We start from the raw sequence: 26462 nt of genomic DNA on the forward strand, positions 1-26462 counted from the left end.
CCACCCCTGTAGCCACCCCCAGCCCCCAAAACCTGGCCATGAAAACCCCATACATACATCAGCAGAGCAATCATTGAGGCCATCAACATTTTTCTTGCTTTTGTCAGACTCCAGTACTAAGCTTTTGTGGTGGAATTCCTATATTAGCATATAATGTTTTTTTAAAGAGATTAATTGTTACAAATCAACAAAGTTGCAAACAGACACTCTGGATCTTGGAGCTGGGATCTTCATTCATATGTAATTCAAAGGTATTTGTGCTGCACAGGACAATTACACCCTCAGGGTACACCAGTGTTTTCATGTGGGAGTGGACTTGTATTTCTGTCTTGCCTGGGTCCGATGAAAACAAAATGTTTGCAGGGTGCACAGAAGAATGATTCACCATTGCCTGAGAAGGCAAAATTAGCATCTTGATTGTCACAGTTAAACACAAATGTCTTAAAAAACCATGCATATTTAAAAATCCAACAACTCATTTTTGTAAGGGCAGATTCCTTTTCAGATTTGTCCTTGTATCTGTAAAAAATTATGAATGATATTCAGGGTGTTATTATGAAAGGAAAAGAAAATGTGATTGACTGGATATTAGCTGAAAGGGAATTTAGAGTCAACTCTGAATGATGGTCAGCTTTTAATGACAATTCAGGGGTATGTTTCCAAATGCTTCCATGCTTTCCAAAATCTGGGTCTCTTTCTGACATTTTCATTGAAGAGCAACATAAGCCCTAGACTATTAAGAAAGAAAAACTAGTACTAATCACTTCTTAAGTTAAGCTGTCCATAAGATTTTAGCAGAAGTAATATGCTGAAAACAGACAGAAAACTTTCAATTAAAAAAAATTACCATCTAACATGCACTTTTAAAAGATTTTAAGGTTTGAATTTTGTTTGATTTCTGTGTCCACTGACTGCTCCCTCACCTGAGTTTTCTTGGATTGCTTAAGGTAAACTGTTTCCCTCCACTCCTGTATAATTATTACTGGACAAATAAGCTGTCTACAGTCTATCCAACTGAAAAACTTTGGTTCAGCAGATTTCACCTAAGTTTGCTCAATTCTGCTTATTTATAAAACCTCTAATATTTCCACAATAAATTTACAGAAAATAGGAGCCCTTAAAGGAACAACCCCTGTCCACCTTTAAAATAAATATTTATATAAATGCTCAAAGAAAATGTTTTCTATTCTACTTTACCTTTATAAGTAAGATTCTTGCCTGAGGTGGATTAGGAATTTCATAAGCAAGGCTACTTATCTCACAAATTATGTTAAATATTTGTATGCTCAAACAAACATCTCAAGAAACATTAACCTATTTTAAAGGTTTAAGAAACACTGGAAGGCATCAGCATTCAGAGAACTAAGTGGCAGTAAAATTTCAAAACATTTTCCCAACTATTTTCCCTAAAGCTACTTACTGTGCAAAAACGGATACAATTTTCTTTTGGAATATTTTATAAGTGTCTGAATCAAAAGCATTTCATCAGCATCACCAATAATCTATTCTAGAAGATGCTTTCTGCAAGGCAAGTATTAGCTGATATTTAAATACAGCTTTCAAACATAAAACACATCATGAACTATTGAAGTAAAACAGCACATTCACATTTACAGTCTAGAGTTTCATCGTTTGGATTGGGAGAAATGGAAGTTTTTCTGACACAGGATGAAAAAGGAAAAACTTTTTACTTTTTTTTAACTGAATTTAAGAATCCCAACAAACTAGCAAGTAAAAAAACAGAGATATATAAACTATAGAGCTGGTCATCACACGTGGAAAGATAATTTTAAAGTGCTTTGTGAACTTCAGAAGAAAATAATAAGTCCATGATTTAAAAAAAAAATATATATATATATATATTATATATTTATATTTATATATATATATAAATTTTAAGGTAACCTGGACATCTTTCTTTTAAAAACAATTAAAGAATAAGGACTTTATTAGTTATTATGTTAATGTTATTATTATATAACCATGTAAATCAAGTATAACATGCTGCCATCATGCATACATCATAAAACTTTATAAGCTATGACATTACTAAGCATCTCCATACGTGGCTTGGAGTTTTAGACAGCTTACCATACTTCAGATGTTTAGAGGAAGCACTGCTTGTCAGAGTTTTACATAAATATAGAAAAATGTTTGAGACTGTATCATTAAATTAAAAAAAAAAAAGTTCATAAAACCCAGGAGAACACTCAGATACATTCAAATGTTAATATTTCCCTTAGAGGTCTTTCTCCCTTATGGGTAGGACTACCTGATTTCTGACTGAGAAAATTGACAATAATAACAATAATTTTCATAAGTCTACAGAACTTAACAGCTGAACCAAAATGAAATAGTCTGTATTTGGAATCATACAGGATACATGTTTGTATACAGCAAATATATTCTATAATAAATACCAGAAATAGTGTTATATATTACAAAAGTTGGAGGTAGTATAATAATAATGACCTTTATTCGGTACACCATTACTTGAGACAGATATATCCAGAATGTGGCAAACTGGGATCAGACTCTCAAAAGACAACATTGAGGCTTATCATTTCCATTGGCAGTGTGACAATTCCTTATATATATTAGAATAGTTAGCAAGCCAGACAGGGTACAGACAAGAATGATACTCTACATTTCTTGAAAATGTGCATTTGAATCCATGAAGGAGAATGGAAGCTGTTCTGGATAGCAGGTAGGTCACCGGTTATTGAATAAAATGGGACACACACCATACTGCAGTACATTTAGGAAAATCAACATAATAAGTTAAATTTTCTTTCTCTTTTTCTTTTTAATGAAGAAAATAATTACCTATAATTGTCTTTCTTTACCTTTCACCCACACTGTTTCACATCCATAGACATCCTTCTTTTCTTTTCAGAAGTACAGAAGGATTAACAGCTGTTTAACAATGCAAGACTTGGCCAACACAGAAGTAGGTAAGCCCAAGATACACAAACGCAGGAGGCAACCGAGACTGTGACAAAGACCAGGCCTCTGAAAGGCCATTGAAGGAAACATTCTGTCCCATGGAGATTAAACTGGAACTTCCCAACTCACATATTTGTCAGGAAAGAACAAAGTCATTATGGGGTATTTTAGGGTACAGAAGGCACTTATGGAATGTTTAGGGGAACGGGTGTGATGAAGGTATATTACAGGTGAAGAAGCACAGGAAAATAGAGAGGCAGTGGGGCAATGGGTCTTGTTTTCTGTGAAAACAAGCTGCAGGTCCCCACACCTGCCTAACCAACTCCAGATTCCAGATAAACTCTCTGTTCCGTCTCTGTGTGCAGCTAGAGAACTTCCAGCCAGGGCAAGTGATCTGGGATCTAGCCTGGGGATCTGCAGAGATTCCGGGCTCAACAGCCAAGTTACCGGGGGAATAAAGGTGTGGACCAGGTATAGGAGAAACCAGCCTGGGGAGGGCGGCGATGAGCGGAGAGCCGCTCTCGAGGGGGTGGGTGTTGAGCTGACCCTGCTCAGCGTTCCCAGCTCATGGAGCCGCTCCCGGTGGTGTGCAGGGCTGGGTGTTGAGCTGACCCTGCTCAGCGTTCCCAGCTCATGGAGCCGCTCCCGGTGGTGTGCAGGGCTGGGTGTTGAGCTGACACTGGTCAGCGTTCCCAGCTCATGGAGCCGCTCCCGGTGGTGTGCAGGGCTGGGTGTTGAGCTGACACTGGTCAGCGTTCCCAGCTCATGGAGCCGCTCCCGGTGGTGTGCAGGGCTGGGTGTTGAGCTGACACTGGTCAGCGTTCCCAGCTCATGGAGCCGCTCCCGGTGGTGTGCAGGGCTGGGTGTTGAGCTGACACTGGTCAGCGTTCCCAGCTCATGGAGCCGCTCCCGGTGGTGTGCAGGGCTGGGTGTTGAGCTGACCCTGCTCAGCGTTCCCAGCTCATGGAGCCGCTCCCGGTGGTGTGCAGGGCTGGGTGTTGAGCTGACCCTGCTCAGCATTCCCAGCGTATGGACCTGGGCACTGCAGCATTCCAGCTCTGCTGGACAGGGGAGAAGAACTCGCCAAATCCCAAAGCCGCTAGAATGAGCTCCCTTGTGACGTGGTGCAACACCAGTAGCGTTCCAATGGAAAAACATCAGCACAAACATCAAATACACAACTTTGCTGAGAAACTCCGTTTCATTGCAGCTATGGGGGAAAAAAGGGTCAGCACGGCCTGACACGGTGGCAGTTTAGGCCCCTTGAGAACAAGCTGCAGAAGATAGAATTTTTTTTTTAATATTTCTTACAAAAACCGCAACTTATTGTTTCCTCGGGTAAATCCTCACAGGAGGCTCGCCCTCTGTTCCGGGGCGGCGGGGGCGCTGGGCGGGCCGGGCCGGGCCGCGCTTCCGGCAGGGGGCGGATGTTGGTGTTTGAATCGGCCGTCGGTTGGCGCGCGGCGCGGCTCGGCCCGGTTCGGTCGGGTCCGAGCGGTAAGTGCCGCCCTGGGGTTCCGGGCGATTCCGGGGCTGCGTGAGCTGCCGGGGCAGGGAGGCGGGAGCCCCCTCCTTGGCCGTGCGGGGAGCCACGTGCGGCAGCCTCCCAGCCGATGCTTTGGGGAGCCGCCGCAGCTTGGCTCCCGCCGCTCGGAGCGGCCGGAGCTCCGGGGGAGCTACCCAAACATGCTCCCTCTGGCCTCCGCACTAGCGGAACACGGGCGGTGCCACGGGGGGACGCGGAGTGCGGCACGGGAGGGGAGCGGCGGGCGTCGCGCCCAGGACCTGCCGTGGCCCTTGTGCCGGGCGGCGGTGGCGGCTGAGCCCTGCGAGGCGCGGGGGGAGCGCGGCCGCCTGAACCCCGGCCCCGGCTCCTGGGGACGGGACGTGCCGGGAGCGCTGCCCGCCCGCCCGGGGCTGGGCGCCGAGGAACGGGACTTTCTCGGGACGCGGCTCCGGGGAGTGAGCGCGGGGGGACCTGGAGGTCCCACTGTGTGGAAATTCGGGGTGCACAGGGGGCTTCGGGAGATGTCCTTTGTTCCTGTGCTGGGGAAAACGTGTGCGTGATACCGTGCCTCTTGGGGCTTGCTTTGTTGTTTCTTTTTCAGTCTCTAGTTAAAAGACTTGAATCGCGTTACGCTATGGAGCAGTAAAAAAATTACAAAATGTAGCAAAATCTAAACACCCACTCTGAGGAGTTTTCTAGCCTGTTTAGGCAAAGTAGATGCCTTTTATTTACACCGGTTTTCAAGACACTGGGCGATAATGGGGTCGTTCCTGCCTTGCAAACAGACGGATGCGGAATTGCTTTGTTCCTGTGAAAAGCCCCCGAGGACCTATGCAGGGGGTCTTAATGGGTGATCCGCTTTCTTTTAACTTGTAAATTCGGACTTTGGGTTCACTTACCCGAAAGAATTTGAGAAAAGTAGAGGGAATTGGGGGTGATGTAGCGTTTTCTTTTTTCTATTTTCCTGGAGCCAGGGAAAGGTGTGTAGGTGATTTTCTTGTTTCCAGCCGCATATATATGCTCTGTCCACCTGTAGGGCTTTCTACCAAAAATAATCTTGGCTTGTGTGGCCGTGTGTAGGCAGTTTCTGTATTGTATTACCGCAGGAGCGTGAGAACGGCGAAACTGACAGTGACCATCCTGGGGAAATCCTGAAGAAGGGGAATGTGTGAGAGCTCTGGGGGTCATTTGCTCCCTCTGTACCTGATTAAGTATAGTTATTCCTCTTTATTTAGAAAAAGGGAAGTGTGTTTCTGGGAAATGAGTGGTCACTTATTTAATCTGACTATCAGTGTGGTGTGTCTTTAGGAATGTTTTAATCTAGTTTAGTAGTGGTGCTTTTTGGTTTGTTTTCCTTTTAGACCGTTTTGTGGCCAAGGTCCTTTGTGCAACTACTCCGGTTCTCAGTGGCATAGAGCACTTGCCTTGTGCCTGAGACTTCTGCCTCCATTTCTTTTTCTTTCTCAATATGCTTCCTTCCCTAGATCTCCAGTAAAATTGCTCCAGTGCTTTATTTGCAATAGTTTGAATTAACCTAAAGTTTGTTCTTGAAGCTGATATCTGGTAGTCATCAAACCTGCAAATACCGGACCACCGATAGTTGGCAGCCTGTCAGGCTTCTGGTTTGACCCTTGGATTTGTTACTGGCTGCTTCCCTGTAGCAAGAGGAGTGGTCCGCTTGCCTGAGTTCCAGCCTGGGGATGCAGGCCATCACTCTTGGCTTGCAGAACTTAGGTAATGCTTTCTTCAGCTTCCTAAGGGAAGGCAAGTCAAAGATCTACAGATGTGTTCCTTGGAAGAGTGCTGAGAAAGAGTAATCATTTTGATGCTGTGGTGAAGAAACTAGGGATTATTTGGTTTGGGTTGATTTTTTTTTATCCAAGGTGGGCTAGGATAGGGTGCATGGTGTGGCACACAGTAAAGGGCAGCTCACGTTGCAAGTTAGATCACTGTTTCTACATAAATTACTTTCTACTTCAGAATGTAAAATACACTGTCCTACATAGTGTAAATTCTCTTGTATGCATGTCCCAGTTTTGGATTCCTCACCTTTTTAGTTTGTGGGGTTTTTTTCCCTTTGGCTTTTTTGTGGATCAAGATTTCTCTGATCCAGGATCCTGCAATTTCTCCAAACAGTGAAGACTATATTCATAGTCACATCGCTACCCAGTTATTTTTTTGTTTTCAAGTTCTTTGTATTAGTACAATCTTTATTTGAGCAGAAGTCAGAGCTGTTTCTTAGGTTATCTGTGAACCATTACTTCTGTTGCTTAAAATAAGTAAGAACTCTTCTGTACAAATAAGTTTGTAGATAACTAGCTGTTGCATTGGACTTTTTCTCTTCTGAATATAAAATGTGCTTTGTTTGTTAGTTTGGGGAAATAGGTAAAAGTTGCTATATCTCTCATGCTCTAAGATTTTTTTTCTGGACAATTGCATCCTGCTTTCTGAACCCCTGTCTCCCACAATAACAGTTGAATTATGATATTCTTTTATCATAATACCGCTTTTGGTTTATGGAGTTTATGCACTTTCTTTGCAGTTTTGAATAAACATAAAAGAGCTGTATAATGTTTATTTATGCACTGGATGTATTTAATACCTTGTTTCTTTTGCATGACAGCCAGAAGAACTCAGGATGAGTAAAAGGAATAATTTTGATATTCAAAGCACAAAAAGTGAGTAAAGCTTTTATAAAATAATTTCAGAAATACTTAATCTGCATATATAATGCTAGTCATGACTTGTTTTATTCATGCTCAAAGAGTAGATGAGTTTCCAGTAATAAAATTACTGTGTCCAATTTGAGGCTCTTCAGTACAAGACACACAAGGAGCTCCTGAGAGACTGTGGGAACTGGACCTGTTTAGTCTGGAGAAGAGAAGGCTGAGAGGGAATCTCATTAACACATATAAATATCTCAGAGGCAGGTGCCAAGAGGGTGGTGCCAGACTCTTCAGCAGTGCCTGGTGACAGGATGAGGGGCAATGGTTATGAATTAAAACACAAGAACTTCCCCCTCAACATGTGGAAGAGTGGCAGAGCACTGGAACAGGCTGCCCACAGAGGTCATGAACTCCTTCTCTGGAGACATCCAAAACCCACCTGTACCAAGGTCCTGTGTCACCTGCTTTAGGTGGCCCTGCCTTACAGGGGGTTGGACCAGATGATCTCCGGAGGTCACTTCCAGCCCTAACCATTATGTGAAATTGTGTTAGAATCACCTCTTGTCTCAGGAAATGAAAAAGAAATAACTTACAACTTCTTTAGGTTTGTTTGCTGTAATTAGACTATTTTAAAATAGTGTTTTCTGCAGATGTTTTAAGGAAGTAACCTTGTGAATTTAGCAGCCAAGTCACACAGAGCTGTGTTTGAGATGTACCATTCAGCACTTTCTTTAGCCCTATTGTTACTACTGTGACTGTTCTGAATCTTAGGATATTGTAAATGTATTTTATGCATCGACTGGGAATTAAAGGGAAGCTATTAAAAGTCCATGGAACTATGATAGTGGGCTAGAAGCTTTGGTAAGTGGGAAGTCCTCAAGGTTTTAGTTAAATGCAGTGTTGTCTCAAATTGTTAAATGTTTTTAAAAGCTGTGGTAGCAACTAGATGACATTTCACATGCACCTGGACATTGTTGGCCATTTCACAATTCTCTTTGGGTGTTTAGGGAAGAATATTTCAATTGGGAGCACAGTCTGCTTGTGAATTTAGCTTGGCCGATAGACCACTACTGAATCAGCAGGCTGGTGAAGTATTTTCTTTCTAGTAACTAGAGGAGGAACAAATAGTACATTCTTCTGTATCTATTATAAAATTCAACAATAAGGAAAGGGATATCTACTGTCCTTTATCCAGTAATCTACTTGAAGATGCATGTGATTGAAAGAGATGAAAGCTACTGCTCTGTAGCTGATCCATAGCAATTCCAGTACACTCACTGTGCTTATAAACATGATTCTGTATTTTAGTCTGTGTTCTCTGTGGACGGACAGATGACTGCCCTGAAAAGTATGGAGAAAAAAGGACCTATGTGGAATACAATCTCACTGTTCATTATTACTGTTTGGTAAGTGTATGGTAATGATATTTGGGGTTTCTGGTTTATCTGAAAAAAAGGTGCAACAAGTATTTAATACTAATAACCTGTCACGTTTTTGTAATAATTTTGTTGTTGCAAAGCTTGAAATGTGAGCTTTAACTGATAGCCTTGAAAGCTTGTACTTGTCAGGTGCAGCAGATGAAATAAGTAAATCCCAACAAGCCTTTATTCAAAGCTAAATTCTGTTCATGGTCCATTTAAAGGAATTCATTAATTCTCCTAACCTATCATAGCAAATAGCATTGAAGGTACATGTTAAGACAAAAGGAACAGTTTGCACTTACATATTGCCTCCTATAAGAAAAATGTAGTTTCAAAATTTGAAATGTGAAAATTCCACCCAGTGTGGAAAGTACAGAAATTTTTTTTTAAATTTCTCAATATTTCTTGCTGGCTGTGAGCTGTTCTCTGACATTACACAGAACATTGTAACAACTTAAGTCTTAATTTTCAGTTAAGTTATATGTAACCTGTTGATCATATCAGTATAGTTTCACTAAATAGTACAAGTGTATAATTTAAACAAAGCTATGGCTGTAACTTGAAGCTTTTGTTATCACCCTTGACATTTTCCAAGTTTCATATTCCTAAAGGTATACTTAAATTTCCTCTCAAACTCTAAATTTTTGCAAGTCTTTAGAATAACATTACTACTTCACCAAAAAAAGAAATCTTTTGTTTGTTAATAAATATAATTTGAATTGTTCTCCCCAATTTTAAAATGAGTGTCGAGTACCAGAAGTAATGTAGGGGGTATGTTTTCTCAACAAGTTCTTTAAAGAGTGTTGATTGTAGATGATTTAATAGTTTGGACACTGAATCCTTTAAAAACTGAGGAGAGTGGAGGTTTTCTGAAGTTACATAAAGATAGAGAAATTTGATTTTAAATAAATTTTAAGCAGCTGTAAGAAAATAGAGGCCATTATACCATGTTAGTGGTAATTTTGTCTCCTATATAAGGCTATATCAAATGATAAGAAAAAATCCTATCCTGATAAACAGGTAGGAAAAGGCATGCATGCAATACTGAGCTTTAGGAGTTAAAAGGTATTTTAACTGCAGGAAGCTCATTGTAGTATCTTTAACATTTTTTGTGTCTACTTCTTTTAAAAATGTGCAAAGCCCTGTGATTTTACTTAAATACAGTGTATGTTATATAAGAAAAGAGTTCTACAAAGAGGCACATTAGTGACAGTTTAATTATTCTTTGCCAAATGTCTCACAGTTGGAAAAATATATTTAATTGGTTTGGGTATGTAATCTTACATTTATTTGAGTACAATATTGATAAAACTAGTTTAAATGGTACTATGTTGACATTATAAAATGAGACTGTAAAGAATATAAACGGCATCAAGTTGTGAAACTCTTCAGTTATTTGAAGACTGTAATGTTGCTGCCTAACTTTAAATTATCATCAAGCTCTTCTGATTTGCCTAGTTACTTGATTCTGTGTTTATTTAAATCTCCTCTAAAGCGAATTACTTTCCCTCTTAGGTGACACTTCAGTACAGTTACTTCCTACTGTGCTTCATTATCTTCACAGCACAATTGTCATTCATATTAACTAAGCTAATTTAATTTTACTTCCTCTGAAGATTTATATGCTGAAAGTAATTGTTTGACAATTATCTGAATAGTCTGTATACTTCAAAAAGGAAGGCAAAATACACTATCTCTGGCCCTGCAGTATTATACAATTACTCTGATGTTATGAAATACTTATTTTCATTTTACTGGTTATTGTCATGTCAGACAAAAATGTGTTTTATATCAGATTTTTAATCATTAAAATGTTTCCATGTGAGCTTTTTTAGACTAAACTTCTCTCTTACTTGATAAGCAGTGTATGTAATTTTAAATCTTTAGATTAGGTGGATGTTTTGAAATACTTAATTTGTTTTTGTAGTTAATGTCAAGTGGCATTTGGCAGAGGGGTGAAGAAGATGAAGGTGTAGATGGATTTTTGATCGCAGATATTAGAAAAGAAGTAAAAAGAGCTGCAAAACTGGTAAGAATGATGTCTTTGGTATTTACGAGGGGAAAAAGGTAACTTTTAAGTGCTCGTAGTACTGCCTGTGGGGTTTGTTTTCTTCCTCCAATGGACAATGTGCTGAACCCATTCAAGCACCTGAACTCTACGTTTAAATAACAAGTATGTTGGATTTGTGGAAGCCACAAGGAAAAAAACCCTGCAGAAATTATAATGATCCACCCTTAAGGAGAAGGGAGCACCTAAGATTTTGCTTATTGGGCAAAAGGAGTGACAAAAGTCAGAGGGTCCACTAGAGGTCAGAAAGTTTAATTAGTCATTTACACACTTGGCCTTGGGCTTTGTGGGGTGTACCTTTCTGGGGATAGGTTTCTCCACCCCAAAGGTAGATTTCTTGCCCTCTATGTAAATTAGTTCTCATGAGCAGTCTTGTTGTTTCAGGCCTTTCTGGAAGTGGGTTGGAGGGCTTTGGGGTCTAAATCCTACCCCATAGTCTATGCCCACTTCTGCTCCACATTCCTGTGCTTGCACTGTGCTGTGTTGTGGCTCTTTCTCATAGACAAGTGAATCTCTGCCGGGCCCTCTGCTACAGTCAAATCTTCTTTCTCACGGTGTGTCCTGGGTTATCACCAGCAGTTTGTGTGTGTTACTGCCAGCAGTCCCTGGTTGGCTCCACTGGGGTTGTCAGTGTTTGAGACATGCACATTAGCCCCATGTCTTCTGGGAATCCAGCTCCATGGTCTCACTTTGGTCATAAGAGGGCTTTAGTGACAGTAATTTTCCATCCTGGCTGCAATTTGAGTTGGTAACTTTCTCTGAAGCTTCAGTAATGAAAATGCTATTCCACTTGGGTTGTTATTCAGGCAAGAAAACAGTTTCCAAGGCTGTTTGTTATAAAACAGGAGCTCATTAGACACCTGTTAGTTTCTGGGAGCAGACAGTGTTTCTGATGAGCCTCAGGAGAGGCTTAGTCTAATGCAGTTGGTTCAGGCTGAGGCCTGGTGAATGTTTCTGAGATCACAGTGTGGCCTGGATGCTCCATTACAATTCACCCCACAACTGAAGTCAGCTTCCCTGGGCCTCTAGAGTTTGCAACTATTGTTATTCCACAGGTAAGTTCCAGATAAATAAGAGTGAATTAAACTTTCATAATACCTCATGACATTGTGCTGAGCTTGAAGCTGAGAGTAAATAATTTATAGATGCCTATATATAAGCATATATATGTCTATGCCTATTATAGCTGTATAAACTATAAGTACTGGTAAAATAACTTGTATGTTATCTTACATGTCACAAGACAATATGCATATAAACCAGTACATTAAGTCTGGGAAATAACTGCATATGTTTACTCTTTGTAACAGAGCTAAACCACATTAGTCTTGTCACAATTTTAATCTATTAGCTACTATTCTTTCTTACACTTTTTGTAACTTTTCTATTGGTTTAATTCCTGTAATTTTACTTGTATTTAAAATGTTAATATTCTGTTTCCAAAACAAATTATTTCTAGACATGTAATATCTGTAAGAAAAAGGGAGCTTCAATTGGATGTGTAGCTCCTAAATGCAAACGAAGTTACCATTTTCCTTGTGGGATACAAAGGGAATGCATTTTCCAGTTTATGGAAGACTTCAGGTGAGTTTTGGGGCTTTGTTGTTTTTCCATTTTCAATTTATTATATTTATACAGGAGGTGACTTGGGTTTCTTTCATGGCTTGTTATTGGATAGGCTGATAGTTGCAAATGACATCAGATTATCTAGGAATCAAATACCTGATTTGTGGTAGACATGAAAGTCAAACAGTTACATTGTGTACCTAATATTTATAAACTCAATTCTCAACACTTTTAAATACATGACTTTATGCTTATACAAGTAGTTAAGTTGTTTATAAAACTGAGCGGTAAATTCTGAGCTCTGAAATAAACTGCATAATGGTTGATTTGGGTATTTGTTTGCATGTCTCCTGTGCCTTTTTGAAATGGCAGAGCTTTGGATACCTGTATCTCTCAACAGTCACAACACAGTGTCTGCCATTTTGTTGTGTTTCCAAGTTTATCAGAGAGGGACTTCAGGGGAAATGGGCTTAATATCAAATGTCAAAAAAATTATTTGTTTTCTTTTACTGTCATCTGTCTAGCATCTTGGCTGTAGTCAAAATACTCTTGAGTGCATTATCCTTCTTGTTGTGAGCTGAGTTTGTAGGGTAGATGGATTGAAGTCTGGCAGGCAGTTAACACAAAACAACTTGCATTACCTCAAGTAGGTGTAAAGGTAAGGCATTTTCAGAAAGGTTTGTTCTAGAGCTGCATTTCTTGGATGTCATGATATGGAATATCCCTTAGGTCAGTAGGGATTAGCCATCCCAGCTGTCTCACCTCCCAGTTCCTTGTGCATCCCTACCCTCCTCACTGGTGGGGAGGGGTGAGAAACAGAAAAAGTCTGGACTGTTCAAGATCTGCTGGGCAATAGCTCAAACATCACTGTGTTATCAACACTGATTTCTTCACAAATCCAAAACATCACCATACAAGTTACTAGTAAGAAATTTAACTCTAGCCTAGCCAAAACCAGTATGTCTGCATTTTTAGCTTGTTGCGTAGCACTTAGTCATGAAAAAATGGTTAATGAATTAATTTTGATGTTTTTAAATTTTATGAAGAAGGTTCTTAAAATGTTGTTTTGTTAACAGAACCATAAATTACTCTTTTTAGATCTTACTGTTGGGAACATAGACCAGTCCAAGAGTTTATGGATAAAGAACCTAGAGGAGCTTCACAGTGCACAATATGCCTGGATTTGGTTGAACATCTTCCAGTGTACACTGTATTGAAAAGTCCTTGCTGTAAAAATGCTTGGTTTCATCGAGAATGCTTGCAGGTAATACAGGTTCTCCCGTTCAGTCTTTTTGCATCCATGGAGATCACATTTCTGTTTAAAAATAATGGAACAATTGCTTACTGGTAAGAGTAGGTAGTAGGTATGAAGTATACTAGGTTTGAAGAGCAGTGCTAAAATTGCTTTATGCACACAAAAGGATTTTGAGGTTTTAATGCTATTAATTTTTCTCTCCCTGTGGCCCCTCCATGTTTCTGCATGTATGATACATATTTCATGCCTTTTGCTACTTTTAGGAACTGAAGTTCAGCAAGTTTCTTGCAAGTCATTATGTGTAGAATCTGAGTGCTAAAAATGTAATTTATCCATCATCAGTTCTCTTTGGCTAAATCCAAGACTAGAAAAAATTATAACTTTCTTTTTGTAAACTTACACTGGATCTGGAGAGGTTACTTACACTGACTGAAAAGGATGGTGCTTTTGTTTATGAATCTTATTCTGGCATATGAGCTCTTTCCTTAAAGGAAGAGAAAATTCTTGCCATTTGCTTTAATGTCAAGTCACATCATAATTGATACCAGCTTTAACACCCATGTCAGGACGGTATCCATGAATGTAATGTGTCTGAATATTAAGACATAATTTATTGTCATATTAAAGATGGTAGTAATTCAATAATTGGTCTGGTTTCTTTGTTGTGTTTTTTGTTTTTTTCTTGGCACAGTATCAAGCTTTGAGTGCTGGGATATTTTTCTTTAGGTGCACAGTATGTAATAACAAGGACAAATTTCAAAATGAAATGTTGAGAATGGGCATACACATTCCAGAAAGGTAAGTAATTTTGTTAATGACTACTCTTGTATGAAAACTTTGATAGGCTGTTATAAACATTTATTTTATTCTACAGAACTTCAGCTATTAATATGTGAAATGTTGGTTCTACCTTCAGTTGTAGAATTGTTCAGTTTGGTAAGGAGTAGCCTGTTTCCTTTTAGATGCGCATAAAAATAGGCAAAGGTGAAATTGGTTCTATCAAACACAAAACAGAAAGCTCTGAAAAGTCACTTTTAATGGCATGATTCAGCTTAAATTCTAAACCCAATTGGAAGATAAAAGCACTTCTTAAATACAGTAATTTTTCCTTAACGTAGAGATTGCTAAGAAGTGTATCTTCTGTGTCCAAGTTTAATTATCTGAATTTCTGCCATGGCTGATTACTCAGCCATACAGCTCCTGTCTTCTGCCAAGGGATTGCAAAGGTTATGTTAGTATAATATCTGCTTCCAAAATTCCAAGCTGTTTTTCCTGTTTCTGTCACCTGAAGAGGCTCAAAATATGACAGAAAGAGATCAGAATGATGCTTCTTGGTTTAGAAGTATTATTACTTAATAACTATTAGTTTTCAGAGAGCACCATCAATTCCCTCTTGAGACAGAAGCTTAAGATTCTGGAGAGGAGGAAGAGTCAAAATAATTTATGAACTTCACCATACTGGCCTGGAACATTCTGAGTTACCATTCATGAAACCAGTTTCAGTTGTAACTCATGTATGTAGGTTCCCTAAAAAAATATCCATGTTTTCTGTGAGAGAAAAAAGAGATGGAGACAGAGCAAATGTGCTGTGTCACTGAAGTCATATGAAAAATAATAAATACTTGAAATCAAAGTAACTTTATGCAAGAAAAAGTCTGTGTTTTATAGTATTATTTTAGTTACTAGACTTCCCCCCCCTTCCCCCTCTCACTTACCTAGAAACCCCCTGTCTGTTACCTAGTACATGACATGATTGAAATATATTCATATGCTTGTGCATATATCTTTTTCAAAATACACATTGAAACAATCAGAAATAGAGTTCTGATATCCAATCTTCTGCCTTGTTTACAGGGATGCATCTTGGGAACTTGAAGAAAATGCATATCAAGACTTACTGCATTGTTATCAACACTGTGATGTTAAAAGGTGTCTCTGCAAGAAAGGAAGAGACTATAATGAACCTGATAGGTATGATACTTTAGCAGGAAAGTATAACTTGGGATAGAATAGGTTTTTTGACATATTTTTATTGTTGTTATTTATAATTTTTATGTACATAAGTGTTTGGGGGTTTTTTTGGCATCACGTTTTAATGTCAAGCGAACACACTGTCTAGATAGTGTTTTTGTTTTACTCAATATAATCATATTTCAGTGCTAAATTTTTCTAACTTCATCTGGTTATAAAAACCATGAAAACCAAATTAAATGGATTATCAGTTACTTTGTCCTCATTTTTTACAGGCTGAAGTAGAATTTATGCATCAACACAGCATGTACCTAACTTAATGTTGTGTATGTATCATTCAGAGTTTAATTCAGCAATTTATTAAGTGTTAAAATACTTATAGCCTTTACAAGAAGTTATTGTTAAAGTAGTAGACTTAGGTCGTCAGTAGTTTGAATGTTTCCCTAGAGAGCTCTCCTTTAAATTAATTACTATTTGGAAAAGCTGACTGGTGGATACCATAAAACACAGAGGAGTTTGCTGACTAGCAGGAGGAGAAGAAGATAGTGCTTGCAATCTGTTGACTTCAGAACAGAGGAGTACTAATAGCCTCACTCAGTGCAAGCTGCTGGAACATGAGTAGCTTTTTTTTCTTATTGCAGCCAGTTATGAGTATATCTTGTGTGAAGAAAGTCTCCTTAATTAGAATCAGTTCTGCCAGACTGATAAAATTATGCTTTATTGGTTTAGTGTCAGGATTGCCCTTATGATTAGTCTTTGTTTTAACTAGCCTCATTCTTCTGTCTAATTCTAAATACCGAAGTTTTTCCTTTTAGTAAATGGGAAATTCAGCGTTGCCAGTACTGCGGTTCTCGTGGGACTCATTTGGCCTGTTCATCTCTCAAGGCATGGGAGCAAAACTGGGAGTGCATGGAATGCAGAAGTATCTTTGCAAAATCAGGTGAAGTTATGGATGTGACAGTGATTTCTTAAATGATAACTGCAGGTTATATAAGCATATTTTGCAACTAGAAAATACATTAATTAATAAATTGTAATCCTACAGGGAAGTATAGCAAACGGAAAAAGCGTGCTTTGTCTGCCTCTGAAAATTCAAATGGAACACCTTGTTTGCTGGAAGAGCCACCTCCAAAGTCCCCTCGGCAGTCATCTGGATCTCCACGCAGTTTTCTACTCCAGTGTGTAATTTTCTGTTTTCTCACAGAAATTGATCATTGCCCTAAGATAATACTTAAACATGAGGAAATGATGGCTTATTCCATAGGAATTAAATAGCAAATCAAATTAAATTTAGAATAAAAAATTTAGTGATTGAAGTTTTCTGAGGAAGCCATGAACTCTGTAAGTTTGCTATAGTTATTTGAATTTGGTGGCATGTAAACCATTTTTTAGTTTGGTAAAGATAGATCCTTGTTAAAGGAGTTTCAACAATTTAGTGGTAACTTAAGAATATACAAATGGCAAAGCTTTAAGTTTGCTTATTGGAATTTTTTCCATTTAAATAGTGTTCTAGAAGCCTGACTTTGAAGACAGATGTTCATAATAATGTTTTCCTCTGCTGTTTTCAAGTTTGTAAGAACTAATATTTTTAGTTTTTACTTACTGTGTCAGTCAGGGCTTTCATCTGATGTATTAGATGCAGCTAAAAACACATCCTAATTAGTCCACGGTGTAATAAAATACAGAATCATTATTTTCAAAATTGTAGTTCAGGCGCTGGTGGACTTCATGGAAATGGAGATACAAATGAGATTCAGTACTGATTTAGGGGGAAACTATACTGCTACCTTGAAATAGGAAGTGTTCATGCATTCTTCAGTTGTATCTTCTTAAAATACTGTTTTGACTTCTAGATCACCAAAGATAATGTGCCAGAACTTGTCACCGTGCTCACACCTAGAACAGCCAGCATCCAACAGAGTGACAGTGTCCCCATCTCCAGTGATGTCAAACTGGAACTGGTCCCTGAGGCACAAGTATTTCTTCTGTTTTTCTTATTTTGAAGAGTAATCTAGCACATGGCTTTTTACTGTATTTCCTACAGACTGTGTGTGTGTGTGTGGTTTTGTGTATATACAGTATCTATACATATCTGTGTGTATATACAGTATCCATATATATTTCTCTGTGTGACTCTATACAGTATGCCTATATATTTGTGTGTGTATATGTATATAGTCAGTCAAAAATGAGATGAGTTTACACTTAAAATCAGAAGTCATAGCTTGAGAAAGGCTTCTGCTGTTTATAAATGCTAGAGGGGTATGAGGGGAAAAGAATGAAACCTATGGAGAGTTTTTAGGTTAGGTGGTAAGGGGGTCAAAACCCAGAAATGCATATTTGTCCTTACTGATGCATGGCTAAACATTCTTTAGAAAATAGGGAATTAAAAGAATCCTAATTGCTTTCTTCTAATTAGATAAGTCCTAAATTTTTAATGTTTTTGTATTTGTACCATATGAATACTTCGTGACTGTACTAAAGTCAGTGCTAAAACAACATGTTTTAATATAGAATATTCAGTTTGAGGACATAAAATTCATTATCTTCTTGTGAGTAGTTAATTTATGTATTCTACCTTATGTGCTAAAAATTCTGATAAGCAAATAAGGTGTTTCTAGTAAATATGGTATTTGAGATAGTTTTGGTTGGAAGCTCATAAAGAAAACATCTTGTTTTTTTTAATGAGAATTTTCTTCCCTCTCAAATATACTTTTTTTATTATAGTGATGATTGTTCTAGTTTGGTTGCAAAATATCTGTAAGGCAAAATTATAAACTTCAATTTCTTACTTGTTTCATTCTGTTTAAATGTCAACTCGTGTGATGATGGCTTGGTACTGTGTTGGAGTCACTGAATTAAGAAAATCACTATTTGATTTATGCCAGGGTAATTATTTCACCCTCTTTTTTCAGATCTTAGAGGTATTCTAAAACTTGCCGCTATAGTGTTAAAATTTTTTAAATATATACTAAATGTTTTACTGATATAATTCAGGCAATACCTGAATGTGCCACAGTGTTTAAAGAAGTGTTCTTCTTAATATACTATTTAAATATTTTTTGTGTAACTGTTGTTAATTACAAATCATAGATTTAATCTGAGAATACATGCAATTTTCTTGTAGGTATTTAAGACAGCAAAGAAAGGAAGTTTGTAATATACTGAAGGAGTTAAAGGTACAAGTTCAAACAAAAACAACAAGACTTAACATCAATGCAGAAAATATTTGGAGTAGTGCTTTAAAAGGATTTAGACAGCGCATCTTCAGTCCTACAAACACTATTGAAGTAAATTTCTCAAACTGCAAAAATAGATTGAAGACAAATACTTCTTCTGCATCAAAACACCATTTATTCCAAGTATTAATGCTTCACCTTCAGAATTCATCATTGTTTGAGGGCTCTTTTGGAAAGAACTTGTCCCTTGATTTTCAAGGTAATTAGTTGCTTTGTTCAAAAGCAAATTGAGAAGTGTGCAACTTAAAATATTTTTTAATCTTTATCCAGTATGAGCATCAGTTCACAAGTATAGTCCTGAAGGATAAAAATTGGGGATTGATTTTTTTATTTTTTCAATTCTAAAGAGAGATGGTGTGTGGATTTGTAATTTTAAAAATTTGGGTCGGTTGGAAAAGTCGACTACAACCATTGAAAAACAGCATATAACTAGACTTGGAACTTTTTAGTTAGTCTATTTGTTTTCTTTAATTTAATTTCTTTCTTTCTGTCTCGCTTTCTCTGCTAATTATTTTCCTTTCCTCAAATTTTTAGAGCATTATTTCTCATAGTGTGCTTCCAAAAGACCCCAAGTTAGCTTCTTTGAGTTCTTACGCTTCAGAATTAAATATGAGTTCGGTGTAAAGTGGAAGTTACATCTCCCAATCCTTGATAGTGGCTGAAGAGCTGGCGTAAAAGAATGTGGTACTCCTATGTAAAAATAGGGTCTTATAGTTTGAACTGTCAGAAGATAGCAAAAGTCATTAAGAAAAAACAGTACTATGACATTTTCTACTAAAAAAATGATCCAAAATAATTTCTATGCATCTAAATAAACATACTTTTTTATTTGCAGCTTTAAAAGAAAATCTTTATTTTGAAGCTGGTAAAATGATTGCTGTTTCTCTGGTTCATGGTGGTCCACCTCCTGGTTTCTTTTCCAAAACACTGTTCAAATGTCTTGTCTATGGTCCAGAGAATGCGAAGCCAGTTTTGGAAGATGTTGCTGATGTTGATGTAGCACAAACAATAAAAACGGTAATATGCAATAAGTTTCTTTTTATTTCTTGCTCAAGACTATGTTTGGAGATAGAGAAGGACTTACTGAATATAAATTATGTTGAAATTAAAAGATGTATTTTTCAGAAATGTTTACTACATGTGTGTATACATAAGTGCCTAACTTATCTTTTTATGCAGATAAAATATGCAAATAGTCTGTCCAGCCTACAGTCTACACTACAGGACTGCTGTGAATTCCTCACTGCTGCTGGCTGTTTTAGACCTGTAACAGCTTTGTGTGATAAGAACATGCTGGTGAATGACATACTGATCTATCATGTAATCAAGAGAATTACTTTACCCCTAGAAAGGTTTGTTTTGCTTGAGTTTTCAAACTTCTTGGTTCTTCTCCTCACTGCAGCTCTAAAGAATATGTTGCTAAAACTAACTCTCAGGTATTCTTATTTACTTACTCCATTTAAACCACTGAAGTGTACTGTAATTTTCAGTTGTTTAAGTAGCAGCTGTTAACTAAGTAGTTAAACTGAAAAACTTTTTTCTCTACATATCTGCTCTGGCTTCTCCTTGGTCACGTTACATTCCCTTTTCAACCTTATGAAGAAGGCGGATTCACAGTTTTGAAGCTACAGCATCACAAAGACCTTTGCACTGTAAAATTTCTCTAGCTTATGTTCAATTCTAATTCAGAATTGCTCGAATTTAGAATCTTTGTTTTAGAAATGTTTAACATATGTTTAGAATTCAAATGAGTTTTCTAGAGTTCTAATTAGGGAGTTGGTGTGTGCTATTAGGAGTGCAATACTCTAAACAAGTGCAAGTTGGCCTGCTTAGAATATAAGCATTGCATTGATGTTTCTGTGAGGTAGTGATGACCTCATGAGCTGGAAAAGTTGCAACTCTTGACTGTTCTTTGATTGGTCCCTGGCCTTACTTCCAATTCGCATTCTTCATCTGCTCAGTAAAAATTTATTGGATGCTAATTTTTCCAACAAGCATAGCCTGATTTAAATTTCACATATAGTATTACCTCTGACAAATTTGATTACTGTCTCAAAGAGCTATGAAAACTGATTCTTAATATGAGGATTTTTTTAAATGAAGGTCAGAAGAATTTAGTCCTTTAGTTCAAGGCCCTCTGGCATGTTTGAACAGTCTATATCATATTTTAAAATTAGTGAGTTAAAAAGTAAAACATAATAATTAGTGCATTTAAACAAATGCACTAATTCAAACACTTAAATATTAAGTTAACTTGAAACACCATGAGGTAGTGGAGTTTAGAGCATTTGAGAGATGGGCTTAAGGTGGGCATAAGAGAGTAGAACAAGGAATTACTTGTCACTATAAAGGACTAGAGAGTTGGTTATTTTAGCTGTTAAATGTTCTGTGCCAGTGGGCACCACTGAAAAGAGCCTGTCTCTGACCTCCTATCTCTTCAGATATTTCTACATGTTGAGATTCCACCTGAACCTTCTCTTCTCTAGGCTGAGGAATCCCAGCTCTCTGAGCCTCTCAAAGGGTTATGCTGTAGTCCCTTAATCTTTCTATTCACCCTTTGCCAGAACCTGGCACTGCACACAGCACTTAAAGTGTGGCCTTACTGCTACTAAGCAGAGGAAAAAGATCACCTCCCTTGAGCTGCTGGCAACACAGTTCCAGTACAGCCCAGCATGCTGCTCTCTGCTTTTGTCACAGGCAGAAATAACAGCACATGCAAACTTGCAAAAGACAAGCAAAGGCTATCTTGTAAGAGAACTCATTTTGTCTGTGGACAAGGAATTTAGGCTGTTTTCCAAAGAGCTATTTGTAAGAAAGAGAATTGCTATGTTTTCTTACTAAAGTTAAAAGTATGCCTTGTACATACAGTCAAGTACCAGGAAATAAGGTTAATTTCTACATATCATTGGTATTTCTTTCATCTCCCCAAAAAGCTCTACAGAAACATTTAGATTGTTAAAATGAGACTTAAATGCATTTCACAAGATAAAATGGGAGTACTATGTAACCTTCTAGACAAGATTTAGAGACTGGAGATGGGGAAGATTTATTATATCCCATCTTGCACAGTTCTGATGCATTGTCACTCCTTTTTTATCCCCCTCTCCTAGTTTTAGGCAGGGTTTGAAAACGCTTGGTGTTCTGGAGAAAATGCAAACGCACCCAGATGTGTTCTCTAGCATATTCTGCTACAGACCTGAAAGACTTTCAGCGGAAACTGTTTACAATCTCTTTACAATCCATTCCTCATCAGATGTAAATAAAGTTGAAGGTGCTGATTTTTGGATGGGCTATTTGCAAGATGTGGAAAGTAAGTTTTGGTTTGGTTTCCTTTTTGGTTTTTTTTTGTTTGTTTTTTAAATGAAAAAATCCTCCCCTTCCCTGTCCAGGTTATTTAGTTGCTGGTATACATACAGAATTTGATTTTTAGATTTCAGTGATGTAAATAAATCAAGGTTTTGTAGTCACTGTCAGTTCCTAATTGTTCCTTCTTCCCCCTTTTTCTTACTAATTAGAATTTCTCAAACTGTTGCCCAGACCTTTAGAGTGGTAAATATCTGAAAGATTGTCTCTAGGATTCCTGTGAATTTAAATATGAAAATCCAACACACAACCTAAGTGATACAGAAAAATCCTTTATTAGATAGATTGTCTGAAATCTTAAAGACCTCTGTTTCCTATCTTTCGCTTGCAGAAGAGATTTTTGTATTCACTTAAGATTTTTCAGGAGTAACTGAAGTGGGATTTTCTTGCTAAACGTTTTCTTAGGTCGCCATATAACTGCATATTAATTCAGCATATTGATTTGATTTCATATGGGGTTTTTTTTCCCCTTAGCACTTAACATGTGGGGTAATGGCTAATGTGTAATAGACAATCAGTGATAAAACTTAATCCTTTTCTTTTAGGTGGTGACTCTGTAGTGACATTGGAGGATATTCTGCTCTTTGTAACAGGCTCCTCTTATATACCAGCCATTGGTTTTGATCCTGAACCTACTATTAAATTTTTACATATAAGGTATCCCATTGGAAACAGACTTCTTAATTGCTTAGAGCTTCCTAGAACAAAGACGTATCAGCAGTTCAAAAATAAAATGGAGCTCACCATCAGAAACACACTAAGAGCTGAAAGGGAGTAAGTATTTTTGCTATTAAACTGAACATTGGAAACTTGAGTTTTCTGCAGGAACATCTGCTTTCAGTTTGCTACTGTATTTTTGGACAACATGCTTTTAGTATTTTCTGACCTTTCCTCCAAAATTATGCTAAAAGTTGTTATGAGATGGAAAACAATTTTCAAATTAAAAAAAATCCTTTATCTCCTGAAAAATTTTCCTTTTGAAGTTGACCTTAAGAGTCCTACATCTCGTGCAGAAGTCATTTAAATGTTAGCTTTTGCTGTAGACAGGTATGAAAAACACACTCTGTAACAGGCAAGTATGTGGATTGTATCAAATACTTAAGTAACTTATTTGTCAAAAACAAGCCAAGTACATTTTGAAGATAATTGCTGTATAGAGTTGTCTTGCATAAAACTGTGATGCAGTTCTTCAGTTCTATATATAGTTTTTCAGTAGTTTTGTTTTGTATTGATTCATTTATGTTCTTATGGAAGGTCCGGAGAAAACCGCTAAAATAATACAGTGTAAGAACAAAATTTGGTTGAACTTGTGTCTCTGTTTTTAAACAAGATCTTTGACATTTGCACATTTCTGCATTCTACTGTCATACATTAATTTTTAATTACTCATAGAGCCAAAATAGTAAAAACCAGAAGGAAATCTTGAACATGTAACAATACCTGGTCTTTCAAAGTGAAATATAGGAGTTAGACGTAATGTTTTAAAGTATGAAAGAACAAAAGTTTGTTGCTCATTAGAGCATATACGCTTGTCCTCCATTTAAGTATTTTCATTCAACCATGCACTAAAACTCTTTGTTAAACTAAAGGCAGTCGACCATCAAGCTTGTCTGGGCCTGATGCTTTTCTAGCTTTTATTCTAAATTCTTCCAGTTCAGTCATAGGCACATTCTGAGCACTGTATAAAATATATTTCAGTGCTGCAGTAATTTGTGCAAATGGCTGGGCCATTAAGCTGTAAAATATAAGTAGTGAAATTCCCATACAGCAATACTTTAATGTTACTAATGCAAAAACTATGACATTAAAAGGACATTTAAATACATTATTTTTAAATGTATGCTGCTCTCTGTTTTGAAATTATACTATTTCCCTCTGTTTTGACTGCCTGTGCTATATGTCCTTAACATAAGCTGTGCTATACATGTAATGCAGATACATGTATCTGTCTATATGTATGCACATTATTCAAAATACTGGAAAATACTTATATATTTTTTTAATTAATATAGCTTAGTTTGAATTGAAAATATAAGCAGGATTGCTTTACATTTGAATTCTTTGGCAAGAAAGTACATCCACAGTAATTACAAATGGATAGGTGCTTCTGCAAAAATAATAGAAAGTCTAAGGAAATCATTGCAAGTCCTTACAGATCAGACATTTTTCATTACTAATGCCTAAAACAATCTAATCTCATCAGTCTTGTCATTATAAATTTAAGACTATTAGAAAGTAAGACAAGATTTAGAGTGGTTTTTGCTTGTTGGCCAAAAGCATATTCAAGTCTCCTTTAAAAGAAACATATCATCTCTTGGAGAATGTAATTTGGCTTTTTTATATACCTAAGCATTTTCTCAGTGTCTTCTCCAATAATATTTTGTGTTTCTGATCTTTGCATAATTTTTGACTCTCATTATGTTAATAAATTCTTCTAGTCTTAGCCTTCCCAATGGTCTGTTACCATTACAGTGAGAGTGGTTTGGCACAAATTTTTTTACATAATAAAGATTCATGTTGTATGTTTGTATTTTTCAAATATAATTACTTTCCTGCAACTATCATATTATACTTTAAAATGAGTGCAGTATTTGTTTTTCTTGCCTAGCTAATGATGAATATGTTCTCTAATGTTATTCTTCCATATGAGAAGTACAGATTTTACAAAAGTAGCAAGCAGAATGTGAGTAATTTTAAAGGATGAGGACTTTTGGTACCTGCAGTGGCAAGAGAAATTGTTCAGAACCTGGAACTAAATAAACAGCATTTTAAAACCTTCAGTGGGGAAAGAAGTAATAAAACAATGTGAACATAAGGCTTCAAAACATACCTGAGATTACAAAAATAGAGTTCACACCTTTTATTGCTTATAACTTTTGAACTCAGGAGTTGAAAGGCTTTTATATAAAGGCAGAACTAACCTATATGCCAGGTGTAAAAAAATGTCAACTTTAAAACGATCTTGCACAGATTTTGTTCCCATTGTCCTGAACGGGTACATGTCAGTATCAGACAAGTTGTCTTCCCTTTTCTATTGATCAGCTCTATCTAGACACTCCAATATAATACTTCATATATTCAAGTGGTATTCCTGAATGCTGCTCTGGAAAGCAATTTCCTCATTTTCAGCATTTCTATAGACCAGTCATAAATTCTTTTAAACTGTTCATTAGAATTCCATTGAATAAGCTAACTTCCAAACACAGATTTGTATCCCTTGTCTTGACATTGTAGAAACAATTTATATAGTTATAAGGACCCTATATTTTTTATGGTTGTAGCAGATCATTGAAGTGCAATATTATGGGGTAGTTTTCATTTTACATAAATATAGCCTGAGGCATACCTTGAAATTAGGGAGGCTACTTACTTTCAGTATTTCTGTAACACAGGGAGAATAATTGTGTAGGCATCAATGTATAAAATATATTATAGACAGTGCTTCTTTTATAAGATTTGTCAGCATCATGAAAGAACTATTGCAGTCCTTTTTGTGTTTGGCCAAAGAACTTCACCTCACAGTTTCTGCATCAAACCCTTAGTTTCCATCTGGAATTAGCACATCAAATAAGCTATTTGTTTTCTAGAGTGATAATTTTCTACTAAACTGTAATATATTAGTATCAGTGGGTTTAGTATGGTCTCCTTAATAATGTAGATAGAATAAAAAAACCATCGTCAAGTATTTTAGCTCTATGTCTGAAAAACCAAGGAATAAGAAATCTGTGACTTGCTTTTTTGCCCATTCAGAGGATGCTTACCAGAAAAAGCTGTTAGGTTTTTTAACTGAATGAAGAGTGAAATATAGTCCAAAGGAGAAAAAATTTCTTCGTACTACAAGTCTAAACCATTGTGTGCTGCACCTTTGATTATCTTCATTAAGATGCCATGTCCTGGAATTTGAAAACATGAGAATTTTGAATTAATTCACGTTCACATTCTGTATATGCAAAAAAATCTACTTTAAATAGAATTGCAACATACAAGCCTACAAAATATGCCTTTCAAGTATATTTTGAATCTGTTTTATATGGTAAAACATTTTAAAGATCAAACTTTTCTGTTTCTTACCTAAGGGAATATCTAATAGGAAAAAAGAAAAATAAAAATGCAAAAACTTTTAATGTGTCAAATCATATGTATACAGAAAATCATTTTCAAAATGTTAATGTTTGTAAAAAAACTATAACCAACCTGCTGATTTTGTATTACATAAACAATGATATTTTTAAAGTTATGGTATTTAGAATGTTATGCAATATACTGTAATTTTGTAAATTTTTTTAGCTCTAACTTGAACTCTGCAGGATCAGTGCCTAAACTCTGTTGCATCTTCAAGCAATATTTTGTAGCGTCAGTGTTGAATAATCAGTAATTGTGGGAAATACCGTGTATATGTGCAAAGTGCAATAAAAGGTTAAATACGTAGCTTCCGTGTTTTTATTTTGTTGATTTACGGA

At 36.9% G+C, this 26462-nt stretch overlaps 1 protein-coding gene across 1 annotated transcript; it reads left to right on the forward strand.

Annotated features, from left to right (window-relative positions):
* The first annotated feature begins 4388 nt into the window (after positions 1-4388).
* Positions 4389-26430, forward strand: G2E3 (G2/M-phase specific E3 ubiquitin protein ligase). The gene is made up of 16 exons (XM_066552662.1): positions 4389-4443; positions 7077-7131; positions 8428-8525; positions 10468-10569; positions 12068-12192; positions 13273-13438; positions 14121-14227; positions 15284-15400; positions 16216-16340; positions 16446-16578; positions 17254-17376; positions 18528-18838; positions 19475-19656; positions 19819-19991; positions 21750-21949; positions 22548-26430. The coding sequence occupies exons 2-16, from the start codon at positions 7092-7094 to the stop codon at positions 22778-22780; spliced, it is 2235 nt and encodes a 744-aa protein (XP_066408759.1). The 5' UTR covers positions 4389-4443; positions 7077-7091; the 3' UTR covers positions 22781-26430.
* Positions 26431-26462: the final 32 nt, after the last annotated feature.

This window comes from Molothrus aeneus, chromosome 6, assembly GCF_037042795.1.
Source record: "Molothrus aeneus isolate 106 chromosome 6, BPBGC_Maene_1.0, whole genome shotgun sequence".
Classification (NCBI taxonomy): Eukaryota; Metazoa; Chordata; class Aves; order Passeriformes; family Icteridae; genus Molothrus; species Molothrus aeneus.

Excerpts from the sequence above, each read along its gene's own strand:
- G2E3 (XM_066552662.1), top strand. The coding sequence starts at position 7,092 with ATGAGTAAAAGGAATAATTTTGATATTCAAAGCACAAAAA. Across the intron at positions 15,401-16,215 it reads GACTATAATGAACCTGATAG|TAAATGGGAAATTCAGCGTT; the intron begins GTATGATACTTT and ends TTTTCCTTTTAG. Across the intron at positions 18,839-19,474 it reads CTTGTCCCTTGATTTTCAAG|CTTTAAAAGAAAATCTTTAT; the intron begins GTAATTAGTTGC and ends TTTTATTTGCAG.